Source organism: Zophobas morio, unplaced genomic scaffold (genome assembly GCF_036711695.1).
Source record: "Zophobas morio isolate AGI-343-1 ecotype UQ-CSIRO unplaced genomic scaffold, CSIRO_AGI_Zmor_V1 ptg000004l, whole genome shotgun sequence".
In the NCBI taxonomy this organism is placed as follows: domain Eukaryota; kingdom Metazoa; phylum Arthropoda; class Insecta; order Coleoptera; family Tenebrionidae; genus Zophobas; species Zophobas morio.
In genome coordinates this window covers 7182849-7207067 of record NW_026972109.1, presented here as the reverse complement: position 1 = coordinate 7207067, position 24219 = coordinate 7182849, and the positions used below count along the sequence as shown (strand labels likewise).

Below are 24219 nucleotides of genomic sequence, written 5' to 3'. Positions count from 1 at the left end.
GTTTTTGAAAATCGTTAAATTTTTGTTAATTTATACGTGCGTCACCCGTTCTTTCGATATAATTATATTTTAATTGGAGTTTCGTTTTCTTTGCGAGTTCGATTTTTTTGTTGTTACGTTGGCAGCGAATGCAACTGGTTCCTTATTGAGGTTATGTCCACCAACCGCCAAGGTGGGAGCGCGAGTTTGGTTTTGCGGCAAGTTGGGGCATATCTTTGCTCAAAATGATAGATTTAGTTCCCGTTTTGTCGACCGTTTTACCGATAATCGCGTCAACGCTTCTTATCGTGGTTGTAAGCATAAATCTCTACTTTAAAATCAGGTGAGTAGGCAGCGCTTAAAAACCGGCAAAGCATGACCCAAATTAAAATTCCAGACGCCAGTTTCCGATCAGTGTTAATTGTTGGTTTTGCAACTCATGGACTAAGGTGGCATACGACGACCGGAACAGCTTTGTCTGTCCGACTTGTTTGCAATACAATGGTTTCACTAAAGTGAGTTCGTGGCTTGTAAAGTCGTGAATTTTAAACGTTGGTTTTAGGATGGGGGCTATAATAAGATAATCCCGGAGCAGCACGATGAGTTGATGAATACATCAACGCGAGTTAAAAGCAGAAAATCGACGGTTTCGAATGGGTTGTGTGTTTTGTGCAACAACAACCAGCAGTTGAAAATGTTTCAGTTGGCGCATTTTGTGCCTTTGGTTGAGGAGAATTACGACGTCGAAATTGAACATTTTCAGTAAGTTGTTTTCGTAGTTGGGTAATTTTATACAGCAGCACTGATTTTATGAAAATTGCCAGAAATATTTTTGGAAAGGTAGAAAAACAAGAGTCAAAATTTTCAATTTCATAAAAAAAAATGAAAAACTTGTTCAGTTTAATTTTTAAAAATTTCGCCACGTTTTAGAATAACATTTTATTTTATTCAGCTGATCCTATTTTATCTGTGTACTCAGTGCAAAGAAATGTGTTCTGTAAATTAGATGCCCAGTCATGATTCTATATCATTTTTAAAGATAATGCCTTAACCAACGCTTTATTTCGTCATAGATAAACGTTAAATAATTTTATAGTATGAAATGCAGTATTTTTTAAATTTTTGAACGGTAAAGCGGACGCCATAAATAAATGTAGAAACGGAAATTCGTCAATCTCTGATTATAAAGATTTTGATTGTAAAGAAGTTTTCATTAAAATTGGTGTCGAGAAGGTAATTTAAAATCCCAGATTTGTATATAATTCATATTTTCACAGAGAGCAGCTTGAAAAGGCCTATAAGTTGTGCAAAAAGTGCGACAGAGTGTTGAAGAAAACACTAGACAAACAAAATGCATGGATATTTGGAAACCGCCTCAAAAGTATGTGTAGTAATGGGATTTCCAAGGTCGCAGAACAAATAAAAAAAGAAACCAAACTAACATTGCTCGCAAAGGCGAATGGATTTTTAACAATTGTTCTTGTTTGTGTTGTAATGTTTACAACCATGTCCAGTATTAAGTTATTTACAAAAACTCTAGCTACATATGTGCCACCACCTTACTTAAGTTTTTACAAAACCGTCATCGCTGCCATAAACACGTCGAGAGTGGTTGAATTAAATATGCCACCTTATGTGTTGAAAAGTATTAAAATAGAACCATATACCGTTGTTAGTAGCATAGGATTACTCGTCCAAACTTTTAAAATGATTGTGGGCCGAAAATCCACCCCCACAACCGTCAATCATTTACTCTGTTGGATCATCCTTTTCCTAATTTCGTGGGTCCGCTTCAGCAGGAATTTTTCGTCGTACATTTTATTTGTCGAGGTTAGTTACGTTTATTTCCACCTATGTCGAAAATTTTATTTTTCAAATTTTAGGCCTTTTGTTGCTTTTATTTATTACTCACTGCCTTTAACAAGGACAACCATGAGCACACCCCCAAAACCACCGGAAAAACCATGCGAAAAATCGTGAAAAACTTAGAATACACTTGTACAGACTTTAGTGAAAGTAGTGACTTTGAGAACATTTCTGGTTCATCGAAAAATTCAGGATCAAGAGACTCTTCATACTCCACTTTGGACGTGCCTCTGCAATACAGCACTGCCGGTAACGTACTTAACTCAAGTTTTGTATCCGCTAAATCGTCAATGACAAAGCACGACCTAGATTTAAATAAGAGTCTCAATAATCTCCATTTAGGGGGGCTGAATTTCAAGCCCCCTGCAACCGCGTCAGTAGCGTCGTTCGCGGTGAGACGCCCCAAACCGGTTTTGTCGCCCCCCAAGTTCCAGACTGTCAATTCTTGGGTGGCCGGGGGCTTCTGGAAGAACGCCGATGGAGTCGTGTTGCCAACCACTCTAAGCCGATCGTCGAGCGAGAGTTCGGGCTTCGGGTCGCAACACAACGAGGTGTTCGTAGCCCCGAAAAGCCACTTCGGGGAGTTCGATAAGTTGTCCATGCACTCGGAACCGCTGAGGTTCAGTCCGAGCCCGACGTACCCGTTTTCGCCGCCCGAATGGCGGAGAAACGTGTTTTCTCCGAGTCTGCAGCCGCACCCCAGCATCCAGAGAGTGGGAAGCCCCGTCAGGGGGTTCGAGAACTGGTCGGATAAAGTCAACGCGCAAGCGATGCAGAGATTCAGAGGTCTGAGTTTACACTCGAACTAGACTTTTATTTTGTGATTTTTTTAGTCAAGTAAGCTGCCACTTTTTAAAAGGAGTCTGTTGAGTTAGCTGTTAAGGGTAATTTAGTTTAAGATTTAAACGAAAAAATCAAAAATGGCACGATTCGTTTTCATGTTAATCATCACTGCCAAGAGTAACTCGAGTCTACCTCGTTAAATTTTTGATTTTTTTTTTTCATGAAGTTCGGCAAAACTCGATTTGTCGTGACGAATGTGACGTCAGTGCGTGAGGTTTACATTTACCGAGTAATTCCTTGTGAGATTAGGCATGTATTTTGTTTTAAATACATTTTTTGGAAACTTGGTGGCGTTTTTTGTGTTGATTCCTGAAAGAACCAGATTATGTTTTTTTTTTTTTTGGATATTCACAGGCAATAATTGTTCGTAATAACGCAACCCGATTTTCGCAGCAGTTATTTTTTGTTGTCATTGAGCTGTATTTTTTTTGACAGTTCCCAATCAACCATACTATGTTAAATAAATTACTATTCTCGTACTAGCCTCATGTAGTGCAGGCCTTATTGACACCAAGATACTGTCGGAAAAATATTTGTCACAGTTATCGTCCGTAAAATGAAAAGGAACATTGAAAGTACAGTTATACAAATAATATTGTTCTGAGCATTTATTGCATTATTAATAATTAATACATTGTAGGTGTATTACAATACAGAAAGTGCATACAATACAACAGTATTAGTTATAATTTGCACTTCACTCTTCTGATGAGCCCTCTGAGACTGGGGGACTTGGACTAAGCAAAAAAAAACTGTTAGAAAAATAATTTAAACTACATCTGGTTTCTTACCTGTCGTGGTTGTAATTTGTGATAAAAAATGGGAGGAACATGTCTGTACAACTTTGATCTTCAAAATCCAGTCTTACAAAGTTATCTCCGAAAAGCTTTGATTGAAAATGAATCTTCACCATATTGCCCAGCACTTCATGACTTGTGATTTGGTCGAATTGTATACGCAAATCTTTGCCACAACAAATTCTTCCCCTTCCAATTTGAATGACTACCTCACATGGAGGATTTTGGTTAAAAGAAGCTTGTACACGCAGAATCCAACACCTGGGACCATTTTTCTTTTTCGTTGATGAAGTTAATTTTTCGATTTTTTTTGCCGCCGCGATATCAGCGCCAATATTTTTTTCCATCCCTAAAAGATAAAACAAGTAAAAAGTGATTTATTGTGCATGGAGCGATTTATAAATTGCGGAGGAATCTTCAAAAGATACATTACAATAATACATGTTTAGAGAACCACATTTCAAATTCGCTGCTGTTTTTTTAAACGTAACTTTCGTTTTTGTGACTGAAGACGAGAACAGTGGTTCTCGAAACATGTACCATGTTTAATAAAAAAATATTCTAAAAAATATAAAGACCGTAATCTTTATTTTTTAATAACAATGTAAGTCCACCAATAAATTGATTTAAGTTTACTTACCTTTTTACTTATTTAATTCTTAGTCGGTTCTACTTGATGACGATCAACCACGTGCAGGGTTTGTGATGTTGTGAAATAGGTTGAGGATACGGTAATTCTCACCCGAATCTGCCATCTATGGTTGCCAACATAATACACAGGCATTTGGTGATGTTACTAACTATGAGGGGGTGCTAACCAGAGAACATATGCTAACTATGCATGTCCCTAACAAAAGGAGACAAATTAGTTATGGGTTGGGGCACCCTTCCCATTTTTTAAATTTTTGTTGATTTTTGAGTTTCTCGATTTTTATTACGTGAGTTTTTTCAGGTTTCAATGTTATAATTTTTATTTTTTGATGTTTCAATTTTTTTTATTTATTTACTGATTGTTGATTTTTTCGTTATCCGATTTTTTACTTTCGCTATTTTTTCAACATTTCGGTATTTCAATTTATTTTTATTATTCAATGTTTCATTTTTTCCAATTTTACAGTTTTTCGATGTTTATTTTGACATTCTTCAACTTTTGAATTTTACAATTTGTCGTTTTTCTATTTCTAAAAAATTTTATTGTCCGTATTTTTCTATTTCTCGATTTTTAATTAATCAGTTTTTCGATTTTACAGTTTCTTTTTTTTTCAATTATCGAAGTTTTCAGTTTCTCAAGTTCTAAGATTACAATTTTTAAATTTCTCGGTGTTTCAGGTTTCGTTTTTTCTATTTTGTTTTTCAATTTTGCAATTGTTCAATTTTTCTGTTTTTTAAATTTTCAGTTTTTTCATTTTTAAGGTTACAATTTTTCCTTTTCCAATTGTTGACCTCTTAATTATTCGATTTTAAGTTTCTTTATTTTTGCAGTTCTTCGATTTCTCAATTTTTAAATTGTTCGGTTTTTCAATGTTTTTTTTTTTTTTTCGATTTTTCAATTTTTCAGTTTTACAATTTTCCGACTTTTTGATTTTTTAAAATTTCACTTTTAATAAGTTTGTCCTTTTGTTGAAAAATTAAAGACGAAAAATTGAGAAAATGAAAAATTAAAAATAAAGTACTTCCAAGTATATAATTCCAAGTTGTTTCGTTTCTTCGATTTTTTATTTTCTCAATTCGAAATTTTTAAATTTTTGTTTTTTTTTAATTGTTAAATTTTCGATTTTTCCGTGTTTCGTTTTTACATTTTTCGATTTCTCGATTTTTTAGTTTTTCGATTTTCATTATGATTTTTATTATTTAGTAAAATTTTTGTTTTGATTTTTTAATTTGCAGATATCTTAATTTTGCGATTTTCCAAGCTGCTTCTTAATTTTTCGATTTTCCATCTTTTTACAATTGTTCGATTTTACGTTTTTATTATTTTTTTTCAAATTTACAATTTTGTAATTGTTTCATTTTTAAATTTCCCGATTTTTAATTTTTCACTTTTTTCCAATAATTATTAGGATTTTTTTTCAAGTGTACAATTCTTGGCTTTTTAATTACCCGATTTTTCAGTTTCTGTATGTTTTCAAATCTTCGATTTTTCGGTTTTTAAATTTTTCGGTTTTTCAGTGTTTCGTCTTCTCAATGTTACAATTTTTCAATTTTCCCATGTTTCTTTTTTACAATTTCTTAATTTTTTAGTTTTTCGGTTTTCATTTTAAAATTTTTGGATTTTGAAATTAATTTTTTTTTTGTATTTTTGATTGTTTAATTTATAGAAGTTTTTGTTTTTCGTTTTTTCAATTTTTCACTTTCGCGATTTTTAATTAATCGGTGTTTTCAGGTTTCTTCAATATTACAATTTTTCGATTTTTCAATTGTATTTTCAATTATCCCATTGTTCAATTTCTCAATGTTTTACTCTTCGATTTCTCAATTTTTTGATTTTTCAATTCAATTCAAATTTTCGGTTTGAATAAATTTGTCCAATTAAAAAATGAAAAATCGAGAATTTGAAAAATTTTATATCGAAAAATGGCAGTATTGTTTCGTTTGGTCGACTTTTCAATTTCTCGATTTTTAATTATTGCATTTTTTAATGCTCCGGTGTTACAGTTATTGGATTTTGCAAAATTTCATTTTGATTAAAATTGAAAATCAAGAACTTGAAAACTTTCAAATTGAAAAATTGCTAAATTGTTTAGTTTCGAAATTTTGATGCCATTATTCCAATTTTTTTTTAATTTTATCAATGCAATGGTACACAAAAAAAAATCGCTGATGGGTTATCATTATTAATGCGTTAAAGTATTTTATGGAAAGATAAACAGAGATACGTGATACATTTTTTTTTAATTTTTCTTAAAATCTGGAAGTCAAACCACGAGTATGTTACTTTATAACGCTTTTAAATAACCTTTATTCGGCAAAATTGCAAGATGACGTCATCAATTCTAGGGAGGGGGCATAAACGGATACATTTTCATCAACGATTTACCAAGCATTCGATTTTTAAATTTCAGAGTTAAATTTTAAAATAAATTGACCATTTACCGACTGAAGGCGGTGTTCTCCATATTCCCCATCTGAGGAGGGTTTTGTCTGAAAGGCACCCTAAACCGACCTTCAACTAATCTGCAGGTAGTGCCATAAAAGTGCTTCTTTCCAGATTTTAGTAAATTGGTTGGTTGGTCCTTCTTTAGAAGCACTTTTCCGGTAGAAAATCTAAGGCCAAGCAAAATATCCACGGGTGCGGTAACGGGCGATATTTTTGTGTCGGCGTAATCATTGTCGAATTTTGGCAGATTAATCATTATTGGTAATTTAAAAAATTCTGAGATGAACTAGATAATAACATGGCAACGTGACATCAGAATTTAAAAAATAAACTAGTTACGGTTTTAAATCGAAGAATGTGAGCTTGTGACTCACCCGGTATAGATGGATGTTCTAAAAAAAAAACTAAAAAGCACTTAAGTTAGATAAATTAAAACGAAACTGTACATACTTTATAAAAATGTAATTGTATATTTTCAGAGCATTCATTCTATTATTAATATTTAATACATTGGTAAGTATATTACAACTGAGAAAGTGTATGCAATACAAGAATATTAAATAATTGTGCACTTCATTGAATCCTCTTCTGATGAGCTCTCTGAGACTGGGTCACTTCGGTTAGGCACAAGACACAACTGTAACAAAAATAATTTGAATTCTGTTTGTTTTCTTATCCCCCATGTTTATAATTTAGCGGTCGAAAGAAATATTGGAATTTGACACAATATGAAGAATAATCACCTCATTGTTTCGCACTTCATAGGTTTCGGTTTGGTCCATCGGTGAAAGCAAGGAGAAACGTGGAAGCGCACAAATATTCGCGCGACAGTGATAATAAAGGGTTCCGTTTGCAATATCAGTCGTTACCGATAGGCCGTCACCTTCTTTCGTATCAGTAAATCTAAATACTCCACACGGCAGTTTATTTTTCATTACCATAATTTGGAAACCTATTTTTTCATTTGCCATGAGAAGAGCTCGATAATCTTCCATACTTTTTAAGGTTGTCATATCAGTATGAGACTTTTCTTCCATCTAGAAAAAAGAAGACACTCAAAAAGCGTTCTTGAACATATTGATAAATTGCTAATATCAATTTCAAAAATAACGTGAAATTAAATTAAATGAAAGTTGAGGTGCGATTTCACGGTTTCACCCGTGTTACAAATTCGTTGTTTCTTTTTTTAACACGAGTTTAGTTTTTCTGACTGAAGACGAAAACATTGCTTCTCGAAACACGTATCACTTTTAATAAAAATTAAAACACGTGGAACGAGACCTCGAGCTTTATTCTTTAATAACAATAATAAATTCGACATTAAATTGATTTAAATTTTACTTACCGCTTGTTTATTTAATTCCTGTGTGAAAGTGTGGAAAACTAATATGATGATAAAAACCAAGGAGATAGATTTATTAAAATAGTTGAACGCTACACACTACACCACAGACTACCCCCTTCGAATGGACTCTTACATCTAGCGCCCCCGGCGGACTCTCCGTCAATCACTCTAGCTAATGGCTCTGAATTTTCTGTTCTTTTTGCCTTTCTATTTTGAGTAATAAAATGCTATGATTACACAATTATGTTTTATTAATAGTTAATACATTGTAGATTTATTACAATAAAGAAAATACATACATCCAATGAATTAACATTAAACAGAATTTGTACGTATTTCCACCGTTCCCTGATGACCTCGTCGCGACTTGAAACGTCCGGCTATGAAACAAAAAAAAACAAACCTGTGAGAAAAATAATTCAAATTTTGTTTGGTTTCTTACCTGGCGTGTTTGTAATTTAGCGATTCAAGGAATTCATCCCTCGTGTGTTCATTCCTAAAATCCAGTTTTAGAAAGTTTTTTCCGAGAAACTGTGACTGGATATGCATTTTCACCTGATTGCCTATCACTTCAAGGTTTGTGATTTGGCTAAATTTTACACACAAATATTTGCCACAAGAAAGTGTTCGGTTTGCAATCTTAGTAAGTACGTGACGTGGGGGATTTTGGTTAAAAGAAGCTAGTAAAATGCCAAAAAAGCACTTCACGGAATCTCCTATAGCCGGTGATGTTATTTTCTTTGATAAAGTCTGGAATTTTTGGATTTGTCGCACATCAAACCTTTCTTCCATCTAGAAAAGATTAGACAAGCAAAAAGCGATTAGTGTTAGTGTTTTTATTGAAAGTGGTACATGTTTAGAAAACCACGTGCAAACTATTTTTTTAACACAATTTTCGTTTTTTTTGGGTGAAGACAACAGTGATACTCGAAACATGTACCACTTTTAATGAAAGTTTTACTTACTGTTTCGACTTGGTTCAATTCCCTTCTGCTAAAATGTAGAAAACTAGTGGGTTCTGATGATAAACACCAAAATATCAAGCACGTGTACAAGGTTGTAGAAGTTGGGGTTTAGACCCACTGATGATAACTAAAATGTCCAATTTTTGCCGCACTTAAAAGGGTTGTAGAAGAAAAGAAGGATTACTGGGGGATGTCCAGGTATTTTTTTATATACAGTTTGTGGCAGTGGGGATTTAAGTTAATTACTACTTAATGATACTTTTGAAAACGAAGAGGAATAAATTTCGCTAAATTAGTAATTTTGTGATTTTGAACACAATCATTGGCATTATCCTTGACGATTAACTTTAATGATGTGTAAGAACTGAAGGCTACAGTGTAGAAAGTCATGGTACTTTAAATATTAGGATTTCGGTGAACAGATGATTTATAGTACTGGAAAATACAACTGGCAGACCTAACTGTAAAGGATTATCATAAAGTGAGGACTTCTGAGAAGTAATATTTGTTTTTATTACCGTTCTATTTATGAGTAAACACAACAACGAAAGGGTATAGAATAGAATAATAATAATAAACGTAACTGATAGAAGTTCATACTTTTATGATAATCCTACGGCAGCTTTAAAAGTTAGGTCTGCCACTTTTGCTTGCCAGAAGTTTAAATGGCTTAGTATTAGTGAACCTCTTATCTCTACTTTTATCTGTGTACAGTTTCAGCCACAAAATCTTGGGCAGTTCTGTCTGGTTCTGTCATTCCAGTGACATAAGCTCTAAAACAGGCTTTATGACCTTAAATTTGCCATGTAGTTATTTTCGACGCCATTTTCCTTATGAGGGCGCTAGTTATCTTTGAATGACAGTTCAAATTTGAATTTGATGCAATTGTTATTTGTATGTCTTTTTTGTAATTTTGAAATAATAAAATACGATTAAAACACGCAAATGCATTAATTCTAATTAAACCTTAAATTTCACCTACCACGAGTTCCCAACGCAAAAACCGGTTTTCCGCGTGGATAAAAAAGTATCACTCTTGGGAAAAATTTGAAAGGTTTGCATTCTTTAAATATTAAAAAATATTTTGATCTTTTTTCTTAATATACGTTGTCTTTTTAACAAGAAACTTAAAACATGTTCAAAACGGTAAATTTTTCTAGGAAAATATGTATTTTGCAATTACGCTCCGCCCCTCGGTTTAACGACGAATGAAATTTCATCACAATTGAGATCGAGACGGATGGGTCGTGCTTAATCTTTGTTTTTTTTTCTTCTCAATATAAGTATATAGTTTTTTTGTGAACCACACAATAGTTAAGTATGTTTTCAGTTTCTTGTTGGGAAAAGAAGACTTGTATATTAAGAAAAAATGCACAAAATATAAGCCCCGCCCACCCATCCCCTCTCAATTGTGATGATTTTTTTATTCATCGTGAACCGAGGGCGGAGCTTAGTTGCAAAATCCTCCTTTCTCTACAAGAAATTACCATGTGAAATATGTTCTTGAAAGAGCAAAATTTTGCAATTAAACTCCCCCGCGGGTCTGCCTACGAATAAAAAAAAATCATTACAACTGAGATAGGGTGGGTGGGTGGGGCTTATATTTTGCCCTTTCTTCCTAATATACGTAGTCTTCTTTTCACAACAAGAAACTTAAAACAGGTTGAAAATTTTTGTAGGGAAATATGTATTTTCCAATGACGCTCCGCCTCTTGGTCTGACAACGAATAAAAAATTCATCACAATTGAGATCGGGACTTTTTTTAGTTACATGTAGTTTTATTCGAACAACACGGTAGTTAACTAGGTTTTCGGTCTCTTGTTAGGAAAAAATTTCGTATATTAAGAAAAAATGTAAAGAATATATGCCCATCCACCCCGTCTCAATTGTGATGATTTTTTTATTCATCGTGAACCGAGGGCGAAGCTTAGTTGCAAAATCCTCCTTTCTCTACAAGAAATTACCATGTGAAATATGTTCTTGAAAAAGCAAAATTTTGCAATTAAACTCCGCCGATCGGTCTGACAGCGAATAAAAAAATTATTACAACTGAGATAGGGTGGGTGGGTGGGGCTTATATTTTGCCCTTTCTTCTTAATATACGTAGTCCCCTTTTCACAATAAGAAACTTAAAACATGTAGAAAATTTTTGTAAGAAAATATGTATTTTGCAATTACGCTCTGCTCCTTGGTCTGACAACGAACAAAAAATTCATCACAATTGAGATGGGGACTTTTTTTTAGTTAGATATAGTTTTATTTGAACAACACGGTAGTTAACTAGGTTTTCAGTTTGTTGTTAGGAAAAAATTTCGTATATTAAGGGTGCCGTCTGGAGCCAAAATATCTGCCTGGTCAAAGTGAGAATAAAACGACCCGGGAGATGCTGCCTCCTGTTAGTGAATTGCTAAAATGTGAATAAATGCAGCACCGATCCGTAGAATTCTACATTTTACTGTACGGAAATAAGTTTTAGTACACAAGCCGCAGTGCCTGTCTAGCCATAATAGTTGCAAACAAAACCCGGGTACCTGAATTTACCCTTGACCGTTCAAAACCGGAAAGATGTAAAACTCACTGATTCATTTTCCTATTTTGGCTACAGTTAATTCTTTCCAGTTATTTATTTTGTTTCCGTACTTAAATTGTTTTCGGTAAATATATTAAATATATGTAAATATTAAAGTACCTCCTACTGTCGGGGAATTATCTGCAGATATGTGATTTATTCCTATCAAGGATGTGTTGTTTGTCTGAATTACAGGAACATCATGTAAAGCAAAAATTGGTCGCGCCAAGGTACTATTTACGAACGGGACGGATTTTCCACATTTGTAGGCCAAACTTGAAATAAGAGAATTAACAATATTTCCGGTATAAGTAAATATTTTTATTATTTTCCTACTATCTGCACTGTCGGACATGCCCATTCATTACAAATAGAATATTTTTGGCGGAAAATTTTTCTTAAACTTAATAATGTATAAGAGTTTGGTTTTGTTATTTACTTTATCGTTTGCAACAAAACAATAGTAATAAAAATAAAAATATATTTACCAAGTAAATAACAATAAATTGTTAAAATTATTAGCCGCAATCGTTTGAAAATGAATAATAACGTGTCCTTGAAGCTATTAGCCACATAGCAAAATTTTTTACTTTCTTCAACGTAAATCATTAGTACGTTGTGTGCAAGTAATTCTAAGCATTCAACGGTGGTTTTTTATGTAAGTACTAAAATATTCATGTTAATTATTTTGGCGGCTAACTGCATGGCAGAAGGCAGTTTGTTTAAAAATTTGACTTTGCTTAAACTGTTTGTTAGTATATCGTTTTGTAAGGATTTAAATAATTAATTTTAAATTTTTAATAGAAGCAGCTGCTATTTTTTATGCATATTAACTTTGACTTGCATTTTTAATTTTACGTATATCATATGCTTGCGCATCGTAAACCTCATTTTTTTGTATAAGGTGTAAATATTTTTTGTTCACTACATATTTGTCATACTGTTTCGGAAAGATTTAATTTTAAATTTTAGGCTTGAACAACAGCTTGAACGTAATTTTAAATTCGGAAAAAAATTGTTACTCAAATGGAGTCGAAAGCGTGTACAAGGGATAATTTCAGTCCGCAATACCAGTCCCACTTCCGGTGACAAACAAAAGTTGTTAAATTTATTGTAGGTGGTTGTTTACATCTGGCTGGTAGAAATGGTAGAGTCCTATGAATGTAATTGTTTGAAATGCACGTAAAGTACCTTTTTTCGGCAAAACTCAGTTTTGGAACAGTTGCCAATGTTACTACCACTTTGTCAGTGTCTGCCTAAAACATAGTTTCGGTCGTCCACTTACAAATTATTTGCACTATATTTTTGTTGTTACACCTTATTTTATAATAATGGCTCGTGACAAATTTTATCTACGCAAAAAAAAACAAAACGTGCAATTAGTACAAAAAATTGTACAAACAGTAAAAAAACACATAAGTTTATTGAATCCATAATTTCTGAAATTGTAGAAAATGTTGAAAAAAATAAACAATCAACTAAAGATTCAATATCATAGACTCAATAAACTCGGGTTTTAGCGACAGGCACCGGCGGTCGAAAATGCAGCAGCATCTGTTTGTAATAAACCTGTCGCAGTGTCGCAATCCCATTGTAGCAAATCTAACACCCCATGTAGTAAATTACCAATCTTTATCCGACAAAAGTATGACTAATTTATGATGCAAGACAACAAAATACTTAAATTTTGTCCTCAGTTCTACAGTGAAACTTCATGCTGTAATAAAACGTGAAAAAAAAAATCAGTTTCAGTTGTGTTTTATGAAAATTTTCGTATTTTCAAAACTATTTTAATTTTGTACTTGTGGTGCTTTTTTGGAATAATAAAATATATCTGACGTATGTTACAACTAATTTTTTAAGTAGAAAAAAAACTGGACTGGGAAATTATTATAGAATGAAAAAATATCGGAAAAACGGGAAAATTATTCGTCCTTTGACAGCTTCCGTTGCTTACGCTGCGTATTAAACGGTTAAAGTTACATAAAAATCATGTATGATGGAATTGTTCCCTTCTAAAAGTTCTAAAAAAAAGTCCGCGACAGCATACGTCAATCTTTTAAGGTCGACTCAGTATAACCTTTTTTATGGTAAAGAATTTTTTTCTAAAATAATCTAATATAAAATTCTGGTGTCACAGTGTTTGTAACCAATCTCCTCCGAAACGCCTTGACCGATTTTTATGAATTTTTTTGTGTATATTCGGTAGGTCTAGTAAACTATTTTTTAAACCCCTAAGTGATAAGGGTGACCCACCAAACTTTTTTTATTTTTTAGACATTTTTTATTTTTATTTTTTTAAGATTTGCCATCAAAAAATACATATAACCCTAAATTTTGACCCTTCTACCACCAACCCCCATTTTTTAATAACGATATGAGTATCTTTGCTTTCATCCACAGATGCGCAATAGGGTTGCAAGATGACCATTGAATATAATCATTGTCGTACGATAAATTTTTATGTATTTATTTTAATTTAATTTTTTATTTAACTGTGTACCAAAATATTCACTAGAAATGCCAAAACAACGTTTGGCGGGTCGGCTAGTTTCTAATATTGTATATATTTTAATTATATTTCTTCAGGTAATTATTGTATTTTATTTTTTTAATTCAATGTTTCAGGTAGAATGATTTTAATAAAACGTTAGCGCTAATTGCAATCTACTCATTCTTTACTCATTATACTCGTATTGTTAAATATTTTTATTTCGCTGTTCATTAGGGGTCCCACAGTGTTGTAGAACACAGGCCCGCAGTTTGATTGTTACGCCACTGGATGGATACGTTATTTTGTCACTTCTCAAAACCGAAATGGTATTGTAAAATCGGAAATGCGATATCAAAATTTTATTCCGATAAATCGCTGAGTAAAAACAGCTCCCCCTGGTGGACAAGGTCCACATTAAATTAAGTCTGCAACCAAACCAGAATCTAAGTAAACCTGTATTCTACTACGGCATCATAGCGCGTTTAATGGCGATTTCTCGTTTCAACAGATTCTGTCTTTTCGAGAGTTATTTACCTCAGTCGTGAATTTTTTAGGATTATAAATGGTATCAAAAGAAAGCTGACACTTTTCCCCAGGGGACCTCCTATCTCAGAATGCAAATCACTTCAGCACTTCTTCAAAAAATGCATCAATGTACCGGTTAAATCTGGTGTAAAAATTGGTCAACTTTATAATTTTTTTTTGTAAAAACTGCGGACTAGACATGAATATAAATATGGAGGTCCCCTGGACTCAAGTTTGTTAATTCGAAATATAATTTTTTTAAAGCGATATATCCCGTATTTTTAAAATGCAACTCCGGAAACCACGACGATGTTTTCAATGTATTTAGTATAGGGCGAAACCGATCCAGACGCGAGCCTTAAGAAAAAATGTAAAGAATATATGCCCCGCCCACCCACCCAGTCTCAATTGTAATGATTTTTTTATTCATCGTGAACCGAGGGCGGAGCTTAGTTGCGAAATCCTCCTTTCTCTACAAGAAATTACCATGTGAAATATGTTCTTGAAAGAGCAAAATTTTGCAAAAAATTATGGATTTTGCAATTAAACTCCGCCGCTGGGTTTGACAGCGAATAAAAAAAATATTACAACTGAGATAGGGTGGGTGGGGCTTATATTTTGCCCTTTCTTCTTAATATACGTGGTCCCCTTTTCATAATAAGAAACTTTAAACATGTTGAAAATTTTTCTAGGGAAGTATGTATTTTACAATTAGGTTCTGCCCCTCGGTCTAGCAACGAATAAAAAATTCATCACAACTGAGATCGGGACTTTTTTTTAGTTACATGTAGTTTTATTTGAACAACACGGTAGTTAACTAGGTTTTCGGTTTCTTGTTAGGAACAAATTTCGTATATTAAGAAAAAATGTAAAGAATATATGCCCCGCCCACCCACCCCGTCTCAATTGTAATGATTTTTTTATTCATCAAGAAACTTAAAACAGGTTGAAAATTTTTGTAGGGAAATATGTATTTTGCAATGACGCTCCGCCCCTTGGTCTGACAACGAATACAAAATTTATCACAATTGAGATCGGGACTTTTTTTTAGTTACATATAGTTTTATTTGAACAACACAGTAGTTAACTAGGTTTTCAATTTCTTGTTAGGGAAAAATTTCGTATATTAAAAAAATGTGTACAAAATATAAGCCCCGCCCACCCACCCACTCTCAATTGTGATGTTTTTTTTATTCATCGTGAGCCTTGGGCGGAGCTTAGTTGCAAAAAATTCATTTCTCTATAAGAAATTACCATGTGAAATATGTTCTTGAAAGAGTAAAATTTTGCAAAGAAATATCTATTTTGCAATTAAACTCCACCGCTTGGTCTAACAACGAATAAAAAAATCATTACAACTGAGATGGGGTAAGTGGGTGGGGCTTATATTTTGCTCTTTCTTCCTAATATACGTAGTCTTCTTTTCACAACAAGAAACTTCAAACATGTTGAAAATTCTTGTAAGAAAATATGTATTTTGCAATTACGCTATGCTCCTTGGTCTGACAACGAACAAAAAATTCATCACAATTGAGATCGGGACTTTTTTTCAGTTAGATATAGTTTTATTTGAACAACACGGTAGTTAACTAGGTTTTCAGTTTGTTGTTAGGAAAAAATTTCGTATATTAAGAAAAAATGTTAAAAATTTATGCCCCGCCCACCCACCCCGTCTCAATTGTGATGATTTTTTTATTCATCGTGAACCGAGGGCGGAGCTTAGTTGCAAAATCCTCATTTCTGTACGAGAAATTACCATGTGAAATATGTTCTTGAAAGAGTAAAATTTTGCAAAGAAATATGAGTTTTGCAATTAAACTCCACCCTCGGTCTGACAACGAATAAAAAAAATCATTACAACTGAGATAGGGTGGGTGAGTGGGGCTTATATTTTGCCCTTTTTTCTTAATATACGTAGTCTTCTTTTCACAACAAGAGACTTAAAACATGCTCAAAATTTTTGTAGGGAAATATGTATTTTGCAATTACGCTCCGCCCCTTGGCCTGACAACGAATAAAAAATTCATCGCAGTTGAGATCAGGACTTTTTTTTAGTTACTTGTAGTTTTATTTGAACAACACGATAGTTAACTATGTTTTCAGTTTCTTGTTGGGAAAAGAAGATTTCGTGTATTAAAAAAAAAATGTACGAAATATAAACCCCGTCCACCCACTCCCTCTCAATTGTGATGAAATAAGTTAACAACTGCTTATTTCCAGCTAATCTATTTGGGATTTGTGTACGTTTATAAATCGATAATTTTAGAAAAATTGAACCAAAATACGCAGGTTAGCCCACTTTCTGAGTAAAATTTCATTTTTATTTCACTACAATTTTTTGTCGTGATGATGTGTAACGCGATCAACAGTGTGTAAGAGAGAGGTGTAAGAAGGTGTTTAACCAACTAACCGACATCATGTTCATCAATCAATAATCAACGAAAAACTTCACCAACAAACCAACACAGAACTCAATAGTGGACTTCCTCTAGATTTCTCTACACTCTCAGCTTTTTGGAGAGCCAAATATTTTATGGTTTTGTCTCGAAAGAACAAGTACATATGTATGTATATATCTATGCATGTGTAAGTCTTTCCTTCTACGATTTTTTTAATCAAATCAGTCGAGTTGAGAATAAATTTAATTTATTTAAAATTTAAACGAATCAACAAAACAAAAACGGTTCATTTCACGAAGATCACGATCAACACATTAATTTGTTTACTTCTTCGTGAATTTTGTAATTTCCAGTTACCCCTAGAACTGCGAGTGAATAAATGTATCCAATATTTCATGTGAAGTTAAATCTCATTCTTCAAGCAGTTTTTTTCACCCCTGGAATAAAGTCCCACGTAATGGGGTTAAACCGACCGGCTTGGGGTACGGTGACCAAGCGTTTTTGTGACAGATTTTGAAAGGGAGTATTTCGTAGCTTGAGACTAGCAAGCATTTGGTTAAGGTCCCCTACTTTCGACGAATTATCCCTAAAAAGAACGTATAATTTCTACGAGAACAGTGGGATATTTTTTCGATAGCAATATCCCGCTTTCTAGAAGAGACATGCTTTTTTCAAAAGTGTGCGATCTTAACTAATAAGCGAGATATTGCTGTTGAAAAAATCTGTGACACCCATGAGATTTCTAAAATGTACAGCGGTATTCCATTTCGTTTAAACTTGTAAAAGCGTTCGGGTGGAGGCACATAATCCTCTTTATATTTACTCGGAGGATATTTGGCGATATAATTGTCAAATTTCCACACTTCTTTCTTATAGTCGTGTAAACATTTCCTAGTCAGGTTCTTCTACAACCCAATTTAAGTATAACTCACTTGACAGTTGTAAATTTATTTACCAAAATCTCAGCTTGATCAATTTTTGGGTGGCGTACATCCAGTTTGTAGTCCACATAATAATTCGTGTATTTCGGGTTATAATTAAAGGCTACATCGTACGTACTTGCATAATTTTCAGAATCACTGGGATATTTTATACGTGACACCCCCTGCCTCACAAAGGTTGAATCCTGGAATTTTTGACCTGTTTTCAGACGATTTGCGTTTAATTTACAGGCTAGATACTTGTGTTTTTATTCGTAGGTCCCACGCTGCGTTAGGACTGACTACTGCGTAAGGTTTGGCACCGAAGTCATCTGAGTATGTTGTTGTTTTTATTTCGTTGTCTCGAGGGATTGCTTCCCGACAACGACGCTCGTCGAACCAGGAACCTACTAATACTTTGTCTGAATACTGGTTGGTCGGTTTGGCGAAAACCAGACGGGAGTTTTCAGAAGGAACGCAAAAATTTAAACAGCTATCGGAAGCCATAGGAAAAACCCTTAAAAAATTAGACTGAATACCTACAAACTACAAACTACAACTGCCAATTTGACACTACATTTGAATGCGTCAATGTACATTTTTTCTTTTGGAAAAAAGTCAAAGTGGACGATTGGGATATTAAAAATAAGTGTAATTTTAGGTTTTTATTTAGAAAATATTGTAGAAGACATAAATATTCAAATTACTTAAATTATATTGTTACATGAGCTTCCATCACGTACTTACATGTCAAACTCGATTCATTATTAGTACATAATTTTTTTGTCAGTGTGACATTTTTTAAATATTATTTTGTTATATGGAACACAGATTCGAGTACCCTGTATGTATTGAAATCTTTCCACCTTATCTCTTTCTAACAAACATTTCTTAGCAAAAATCTAAATATTGCAACAAAGTACTCATAGGCCCTTGGGTTCAGGATCGAGACAATGCCATTTTGCTACCACCACAAACTTACAAACATTCAACAACTTATACAGAACATTTCGCTCCAAAACAAAGCACAAAAATTAGCGCAAATACCGTTTGGGATAAAATTTTAAAAGCAGAGGTACGATAATGTCATAAAAGTAGTTGAAAGCAGGCTTCAAGTTTTTGTTTGTAGGAGACTTGTATTCTTTGTGAATCTAGTAAAAGCGAGCAACCCAGTTATTTCGAAAATTTTACAACTATGTACGACTTGACTTACAACTATTTTCCCAAGTGTTTTAACAGTCATATACCTCGAAAATGGCATCTAATGCGAGGTATGCACAGCCCTTCAGATGAATATCTGCCAACCTTTGTAAGTTGAACATTTTTTCGTAACGCCAAAAACCTACAGCTTTTTTTATTTACTTCTTCCTGTCTCTGACCTGTTTGATTTAAGGGTAACTTGTCAAAACGTGGAATTCTGGAATACAAAAAACAACAGTGGAAATGCGACTTTGGGTGTAATAAGCGCGAGTGTACCAGTTACACAGAACAGTTTCGACCTCCAAAACCTGAAGATTACCCTGCAAGAGTTCCCCTTCCTCTGTATTCTCTCATTCTTGTGAAAGTTCAAATGATACAAGGGTTGTTTTAGCTGGAATTCGGCTAAACTAGATGAGATCAATGAATGTCAGATTAAACTACAACTTAAACAACATGGTGTCAGATTTTGTGAAAAATATGAGGATCCCTCGGAAAGAAGGAAAAAGTATTGTGATCCAATCATCTGGAAGTGTTCACCAGACATGGCCATAGAAGATAAGAGAAGGTGTATTGATACAGTACTACACAATGGAAATGACCAATCTGCCCTTCAAGCGTAAAATTGCGAACTCAATTTTAAATAAAATCTGTATTCTATATAGACCGGACTTTTTTTATATTGCAATTAGGTTGATTTAAAAAATACGTAGGCAACCAACATAACTCTATACAGTGGCGCCATCTCAGACCTCAGTCATCTGTCAAACAGCTTCAAACTGACTTCTTCGGTTTTCGCGGGTTATGTGAGTGCTTTTTCACCCTAAAACCCAAAAATTAAGAAAAACTATAAAGAAATGATGTAGTGTTGTTTTGCGTGTCATGTGTGTTTATGTTTCCTATTTACATTGTATTATTTTTGTTGTTTTAATTAATTTAACCTAAAAGATGGCTAAGGCCCCTAAAAAGCCACGTAAAAAAGCGACCAACGGCTATAACATGCCGGATCCGCTTCCAGCCGGTGAACTCTTAACAGACATCGCTAAAAAGCAGTGGATATTAGGAACCTCAATTGGAAAAGGGGGCTTTGGGGAAATTTATTGTGCCAAGGAAGCTTCTTCCAAAGCATCAAAGTACCCCTATGTTGTGAAAGTAGAGCCCCACGGTAACGGTCCCTTGTTCGTCGAGATGCATTTTTATATGAAGAACGCAAAACAAGCTGATGGTGAGTTGGTAAAAATTTGAGTTGTTTGTTCTAATTTAACTTTATAGTTGATACTTTTATGAAGAAACATAAGCTGAAGACTTTCGGAATGCCTGTGTATTTGGGATCTGGCTCACATGAAGCTGGAAGTATGAAGTATAGGTTTATTGTCATGGAGAAATTTGGGACCGATATTGATAAGATAAGGGCGGAAAATAAGGGGGTGCTACCACTCAGCACTGTCTTTCAGTTGGCGTGGCAGATTGTAAGTTGATACAGTTTTGTAGAGGTCATGATAATATTGATTGGTTGAGAATATTTTAACTTTTAATTTGATTGATCAAAGAGGCAATTAAGTGGGTGGTAGATCATGACGTTGTAGCTAGTTTTCCATTATATGGAACTTAACCTAAGTACATTTTCACTTTTACATACACATACAATAAAAAAAAAACAGTAAAAACGTTCAATATTGCTTGTGTAGTGGCAGGTAGTGCGGCGGCGAATAATCTTGAACGAATCATAAATATTTAGATGTGATATCAAAAGTTTCAATTCTGTTCTAAGCAGATTTACCACTGATACATTTTTTTTTGTCTGTTTAGACATACGTTTTGGAATACATTCATGAACTCGGTTACGTCCATGCCGATATTAAAGGTGGTAACATCATACTTGGGATTTCCCCTGCAACAAAAAATCAGATGTATCTTCTTGACTTTGGTTTAGCAACAAAATTTACTACAGAAAAGCAGTTTAAGCCTAATCCTAAAAAGGCCCATGATGGTACAATCGAGTATCTCAGTCGCGACGCCCATCATGGAGGTAACCGTGATAACATTTAGTTAGTTACATTAATAAAAAGCTCATTTTAGTACCCACACGACGAGGTGACTTTGAAATCTTAGGTTACAATTTAATACAATGGTTGGGTGGTACTTTACCCTGGGAGTCCAAATTAGACAACCCTAAAGAAGTCCAACAAATGAAAGAGACTAGCATGGATAACATTCCACAGTTTGTAAAAAGGTGTTTAAAGAAGACTGAAGGTGAGAATTCTCAAAATTTTAATTTTTAATAAAACTAGTTTATTGTAGAAGTACTCGTGAAGTACCTAGAGTACGTCAATAACCTCACATTTGACGAAAAACCAGACTACAAAAAAATTCGCTCTTTATTCGAACAAGAGATTAAAAAAAACGGAGCCTCTGTAAACGGTCCACTCGAATTTCATACTACACCCAGAAAGAGAAGAAGTGTAGTACCTGAAATTGACGACCAGGAACTTGAAGAAGAAGTGGAAGTGAAAAAACCGGTTAGAAAGCGGGGAAAAAAACAAGACGAGGAAGTCGCACCAGAGGTGGAGAAGAAGCGGGTTAAAAAGCGTGAAGTTGAACAACTACCAGTCGAAACTGGTCACATGACTGAAGCTATGAAGAAGGTTTTGGCACGAAAAAAGGAAAGGGAAGCCGAAAAGAAGAAAAAACCAAACAAGAAATAAAAGAGTGTCTTGCACGTAAAATATATACATTTTCACAATTCAAGTAGACGTTAACATCAGTTCCTTACCGAAGCTATAATACTTTTTATCTATTAAATATTTATTAAATTCGCATTTGAATTTATTTGTACTTTTCTGTACTTTTCACGTTCCGAAACGTCAGCAAACCTGAAATTGACCGCTTCAGAAATCAAACGAATTTCAAAATTGGCGCCACTTTTAGTGACTGTCATCCCCGCGCGCACGCGCCCCGTCTGTCAGTTGCGGATGTCAAAACGCGTTATGATTTGCTGTCAAATCAGCTGTGTACACAATTTTCGAAAAAACACGCCTTAAATCGTGTTTGCTGTGTTAAACCCTATCGTATAACCCCAAAGACTGTTATTTACCGATAAAATGTCTCGTTTTCCGCACGCATGACTTTCGTCATCGAGTTTAACCGTCGACCTCGGTCTAACCACTCTAACCCTGAAAAGCCACAAAATAAAGATGTGTGAATCACTCTAAGTCCCTATTATGCTGCTCTTTGCGCTGTTCGAGGATGGTGCCTCGACGCCCAGCCCCCGACGCCTGGTTGTCTGTCGTCATGGCAACGTGAGGAGATAGCGCCGAGATGGAATGGTGATGGGCAAACGGGAGATGGACAGACCAGCAGTCGAAGATATTGAAATTAATTGTGATATTAACGCCAGTCCTGATGATGATAATACCTGCCAGTTTCTCAAGTGCAACGTGGGTAAAGACAGGCCGATTTACCTGGAGACGATCGACGTGGAGGAGCCGGGGGACGAAGTGGTGAACACCCACAGTGTGCTGAAGAGGACCAACAATGTCAGTCCGACGGGGGATAGGATTTTTGCCAACCAGAACGAGGATGGGTCGTGGCTGCTCCGGTGGGATGTGGCGAGGCAGACGGAGGGCGATTTCGTCGCGTTGTGCTATCAAGGTAAGGGGTTGGTGTCTAGAGGGAAGCTGCGATTAGGGACGATAACGAAGTGACGAGGGTTGATTCTGCGTCATTTGATTTTTTCATGAAAATTGAATTAATTCGAAATGATGTAGCTAATTTGAGCTTTCAGTGTTGGAAATTACGTGTAATACGAATTCCGCAGTATATTTAAGGGATCATAACGTAGAATCAGAAGTTTTGTCTAAAAAATGTTGGAAAAACAACTCGAGGCGCAATTACTTCCGGTTTTCTCGTTTCCAGACAGAATCGGAAACTTTCTCGAATTGGAAACTACCCTCTCGATCTCATTTAAGTATAAACTTACTTTTGAAATAAATATAATTTTGGTATTTGGGTAAAAATACGTTCCCAATGTTTCAGAAAGTCAGGTATTTTGGTTTTTAAATTTGTATATGTGCCCGAATATTATTAATATAGGCGGTGTCTAGTTGTTTCCGAATGTCTGTATTATCGAGAAGATTGTAATCCACTAAATGATGCAAATGACTCGCACTTCTTGCATGTTTTGTTGCTCTTACACATAAAACAAAATAATTTATGATTTTTTTCACAACCGCACATCCAAGAATATGTATCATACGTGTTACGTATATTAAATATCTTTGAAAGTCTCTCGTTTTACCACGAACCCTTTTTTTTTTATTAATACATCGTGGGTGGCTCTTCCTAAATTTTTCGCTAAAATTTTACCGTCGTGACACAGAGGACGAATTTTTGATTAAATATTCAACCGCATTAATTATTTTTATTTAAAATCAAATAATTTCACTGGCGCAGAATGAAAATTAAAACCCGCTGCTGGCTGCTGTCGGAACACGACCCGATTCCACTCCAATATCGCGTCTGTACGCACGGTTTCCATGGCAACGGTGTAAACAACACGTCTAAATCAGCCATGATTCGGTCTCCGTCTCCAGCTTTTATCAGCACTTCATTAGCAACATCCGTATCCAAGACACAACATCTTTAATTGTTAGTTTTGATACATTTTATACAAGTGGAGCGAGATAAAAAAATTAGTATGACACAAATTTCCGGATAATTTTTTAAGTATTTAAAATTAATATTCTGGTATGTCCAGTGTGTTTGTAGACGTTGTTATTTAGGGGGGGCACGTGCCCTTGTGTCCCCTGGCATTAGCCGCCTCTGGTTTTTGAGTTTCTTGTTGGCGAAATAAGTCTACACATATTAAGAAAAAAGACAAAATATGGCCCCGCCCACCCGCCCTATCTCAATTCTGATGATTATTTTTATTTGTTGTGAGCCAAGAAGGCGAAGCTTAACTGCAAAATCTTTATTTTTCTACGAGAAATTAAAAACATATTTTTGAGTATCGTGTTGTTCATTGCAAGATCCATATTTTTCTACAAGTATTTACCATTTTAGACATGTTTCAAGTTTCTTGTTGTCGAAATAAGTCTGCTTAAGAAAAAAAGGCAAAATATGAGCCCCGCCCACCCACCCTATCTCAATTGCGATGATTGTTTTAATCGTCGAGAGCCAAAGTAGCGGAATTTAATTGCAAAATCCTTATTATTTCATTACAA

At 34.5% G+C, this 24219-nt stretch overlaps 6 protein-coding genes and 2 long non-coding RNA genes across 9 annotated transcripts in view; 4 read left to right on the top strand and 4 right to left on the bottom strand.

Moving 5' to 3' along the window:
* Positions 1–24219, bottom strand: part of LOC135139747 (tigger transposable element-derived protein 4-like) — a 191023-nt gene that overhangs the window by 125352 nt on the left and 41452 nt on the right. The window lies entirely within an intron of this gene.
* LOC135139586 (transmembrane protein 201) lies at positions 111–2975 on the top strand. The gene is made up of 5 exons (XM_064069887.1): positions 111–322; positions 377–494; positions 542–741; positions 1257–1809; positions 1863–2975. The coding sequence occupies exons 1-5, from the start codon at positions 225–227 to the stop codon at positions 2652–2654; spliced, it is 1761 nt and encodes a 586-aa protein (XP_063925957.1). The 5' UTR covers positions 111–224; the 3' UTR covers positions 2655–2975.
* LOC135134591 (uncharacterized) lies at positions 3367–4196 on the bottom strand. The gene is made up of 3 exons (XR_010281360.1): positions 4126–4196; positions 3480–3834; positions 3367–3425 (listed from the first exon to the last, which is right to left on the bottom strand). It is a non-coding gene; the product is annotated as an uncharacterized LOC135134591 (long non-coding RNA).
* LOC135134588 (uncharacterized) lies at positions 7106–8115 on the bottom strand. The gene is made up of 3 exons (XR_010281359.1): positions 7928–8115; positions 7326–7619; positions 7106–7219 (listed from the first exon to the last, which is right to left on the bottom strand). It is a non-coding gene; the product is annotated as an uncharacterized LOC135134588 (long non-coding RNA).
* Positions 17151–18378, bottom strand: LOC135134581 (uncharacterized). Its single transcript, XM_064063284.1, has 4 exons — positions 18062–18378; positions 17836–18006; positions 17634–17785; positions 17151–17466 (listed from the first exon to the last, which is right to left on the bottom strand). Exons 1-4 carry the CDS (start codon positions 18305–18307, stop codon positions 17298–17300), a joined length of 738 nt encoding a protein of 245 aa, XP_063919354.1. The 5' UTR covers positions 18308–18378; the 3' UTR covers positions 17151–17297.
* On the top strand, positions 18560–19661 carry LOC135139765 (uncharacterized). The gene is made up of 5 exons (XM_064070100.1): positions 18560–18644; positions 18696–18875; positions 18930–19109; positions 19194–19342; positions 19392–19661. The coding sequence occupies exons 1-5, from the start codon at positions 18621–18623 to the stop codon at positions 19618–19620; spliced, it is 762 nt and encodes a 253-aa protein (XP_063926170.1). The 5' UTR covers positions 18560–18620; the 3' UTR covers positions 19621–19661.
* On the top strand, positions 19761–21816 carry LOC135139757 (nucleosomal histone kinase 1-like). The gene is made up of 5 exons (XM_064070089.1): positions 19761–20222; positions 20270–20466; positions 20807–21026; positions 21077–21250; positions 21299–21816. Exons 1-5 carry the CDS (start codon positions 19946–19948, stop codon positions 21700–21702), a joined length of 1272 nt encoding a protein of 423 aa, XP_063926159.1. The 5' UTR covers positions 19761–19945; the 3' UTR covers positions 21703–21816.
* Hecw (Hecw ubiquitin protein ligase) overlaps positions 21898–24219 on the top strand; it is a 79020-nt gene continuing 76698 nt past the window's right edge. Inside the window, exon 1 of one of the 2 annotated variants that reach the window (XM_064070027.1) lies at positions 21898–22648. In XM_064070027.1, the coding sequence (XP_063926097.1) occupies positions 22321–22648 (328 nt within the window). In that variant the 5' untranslated portion in view covers positions 21898–22320. The remainder of the gene's footprint in view (positions 22649–24219) is intronic. The other variant, XM_064070037.1, reaches the window with a different exon arrangement.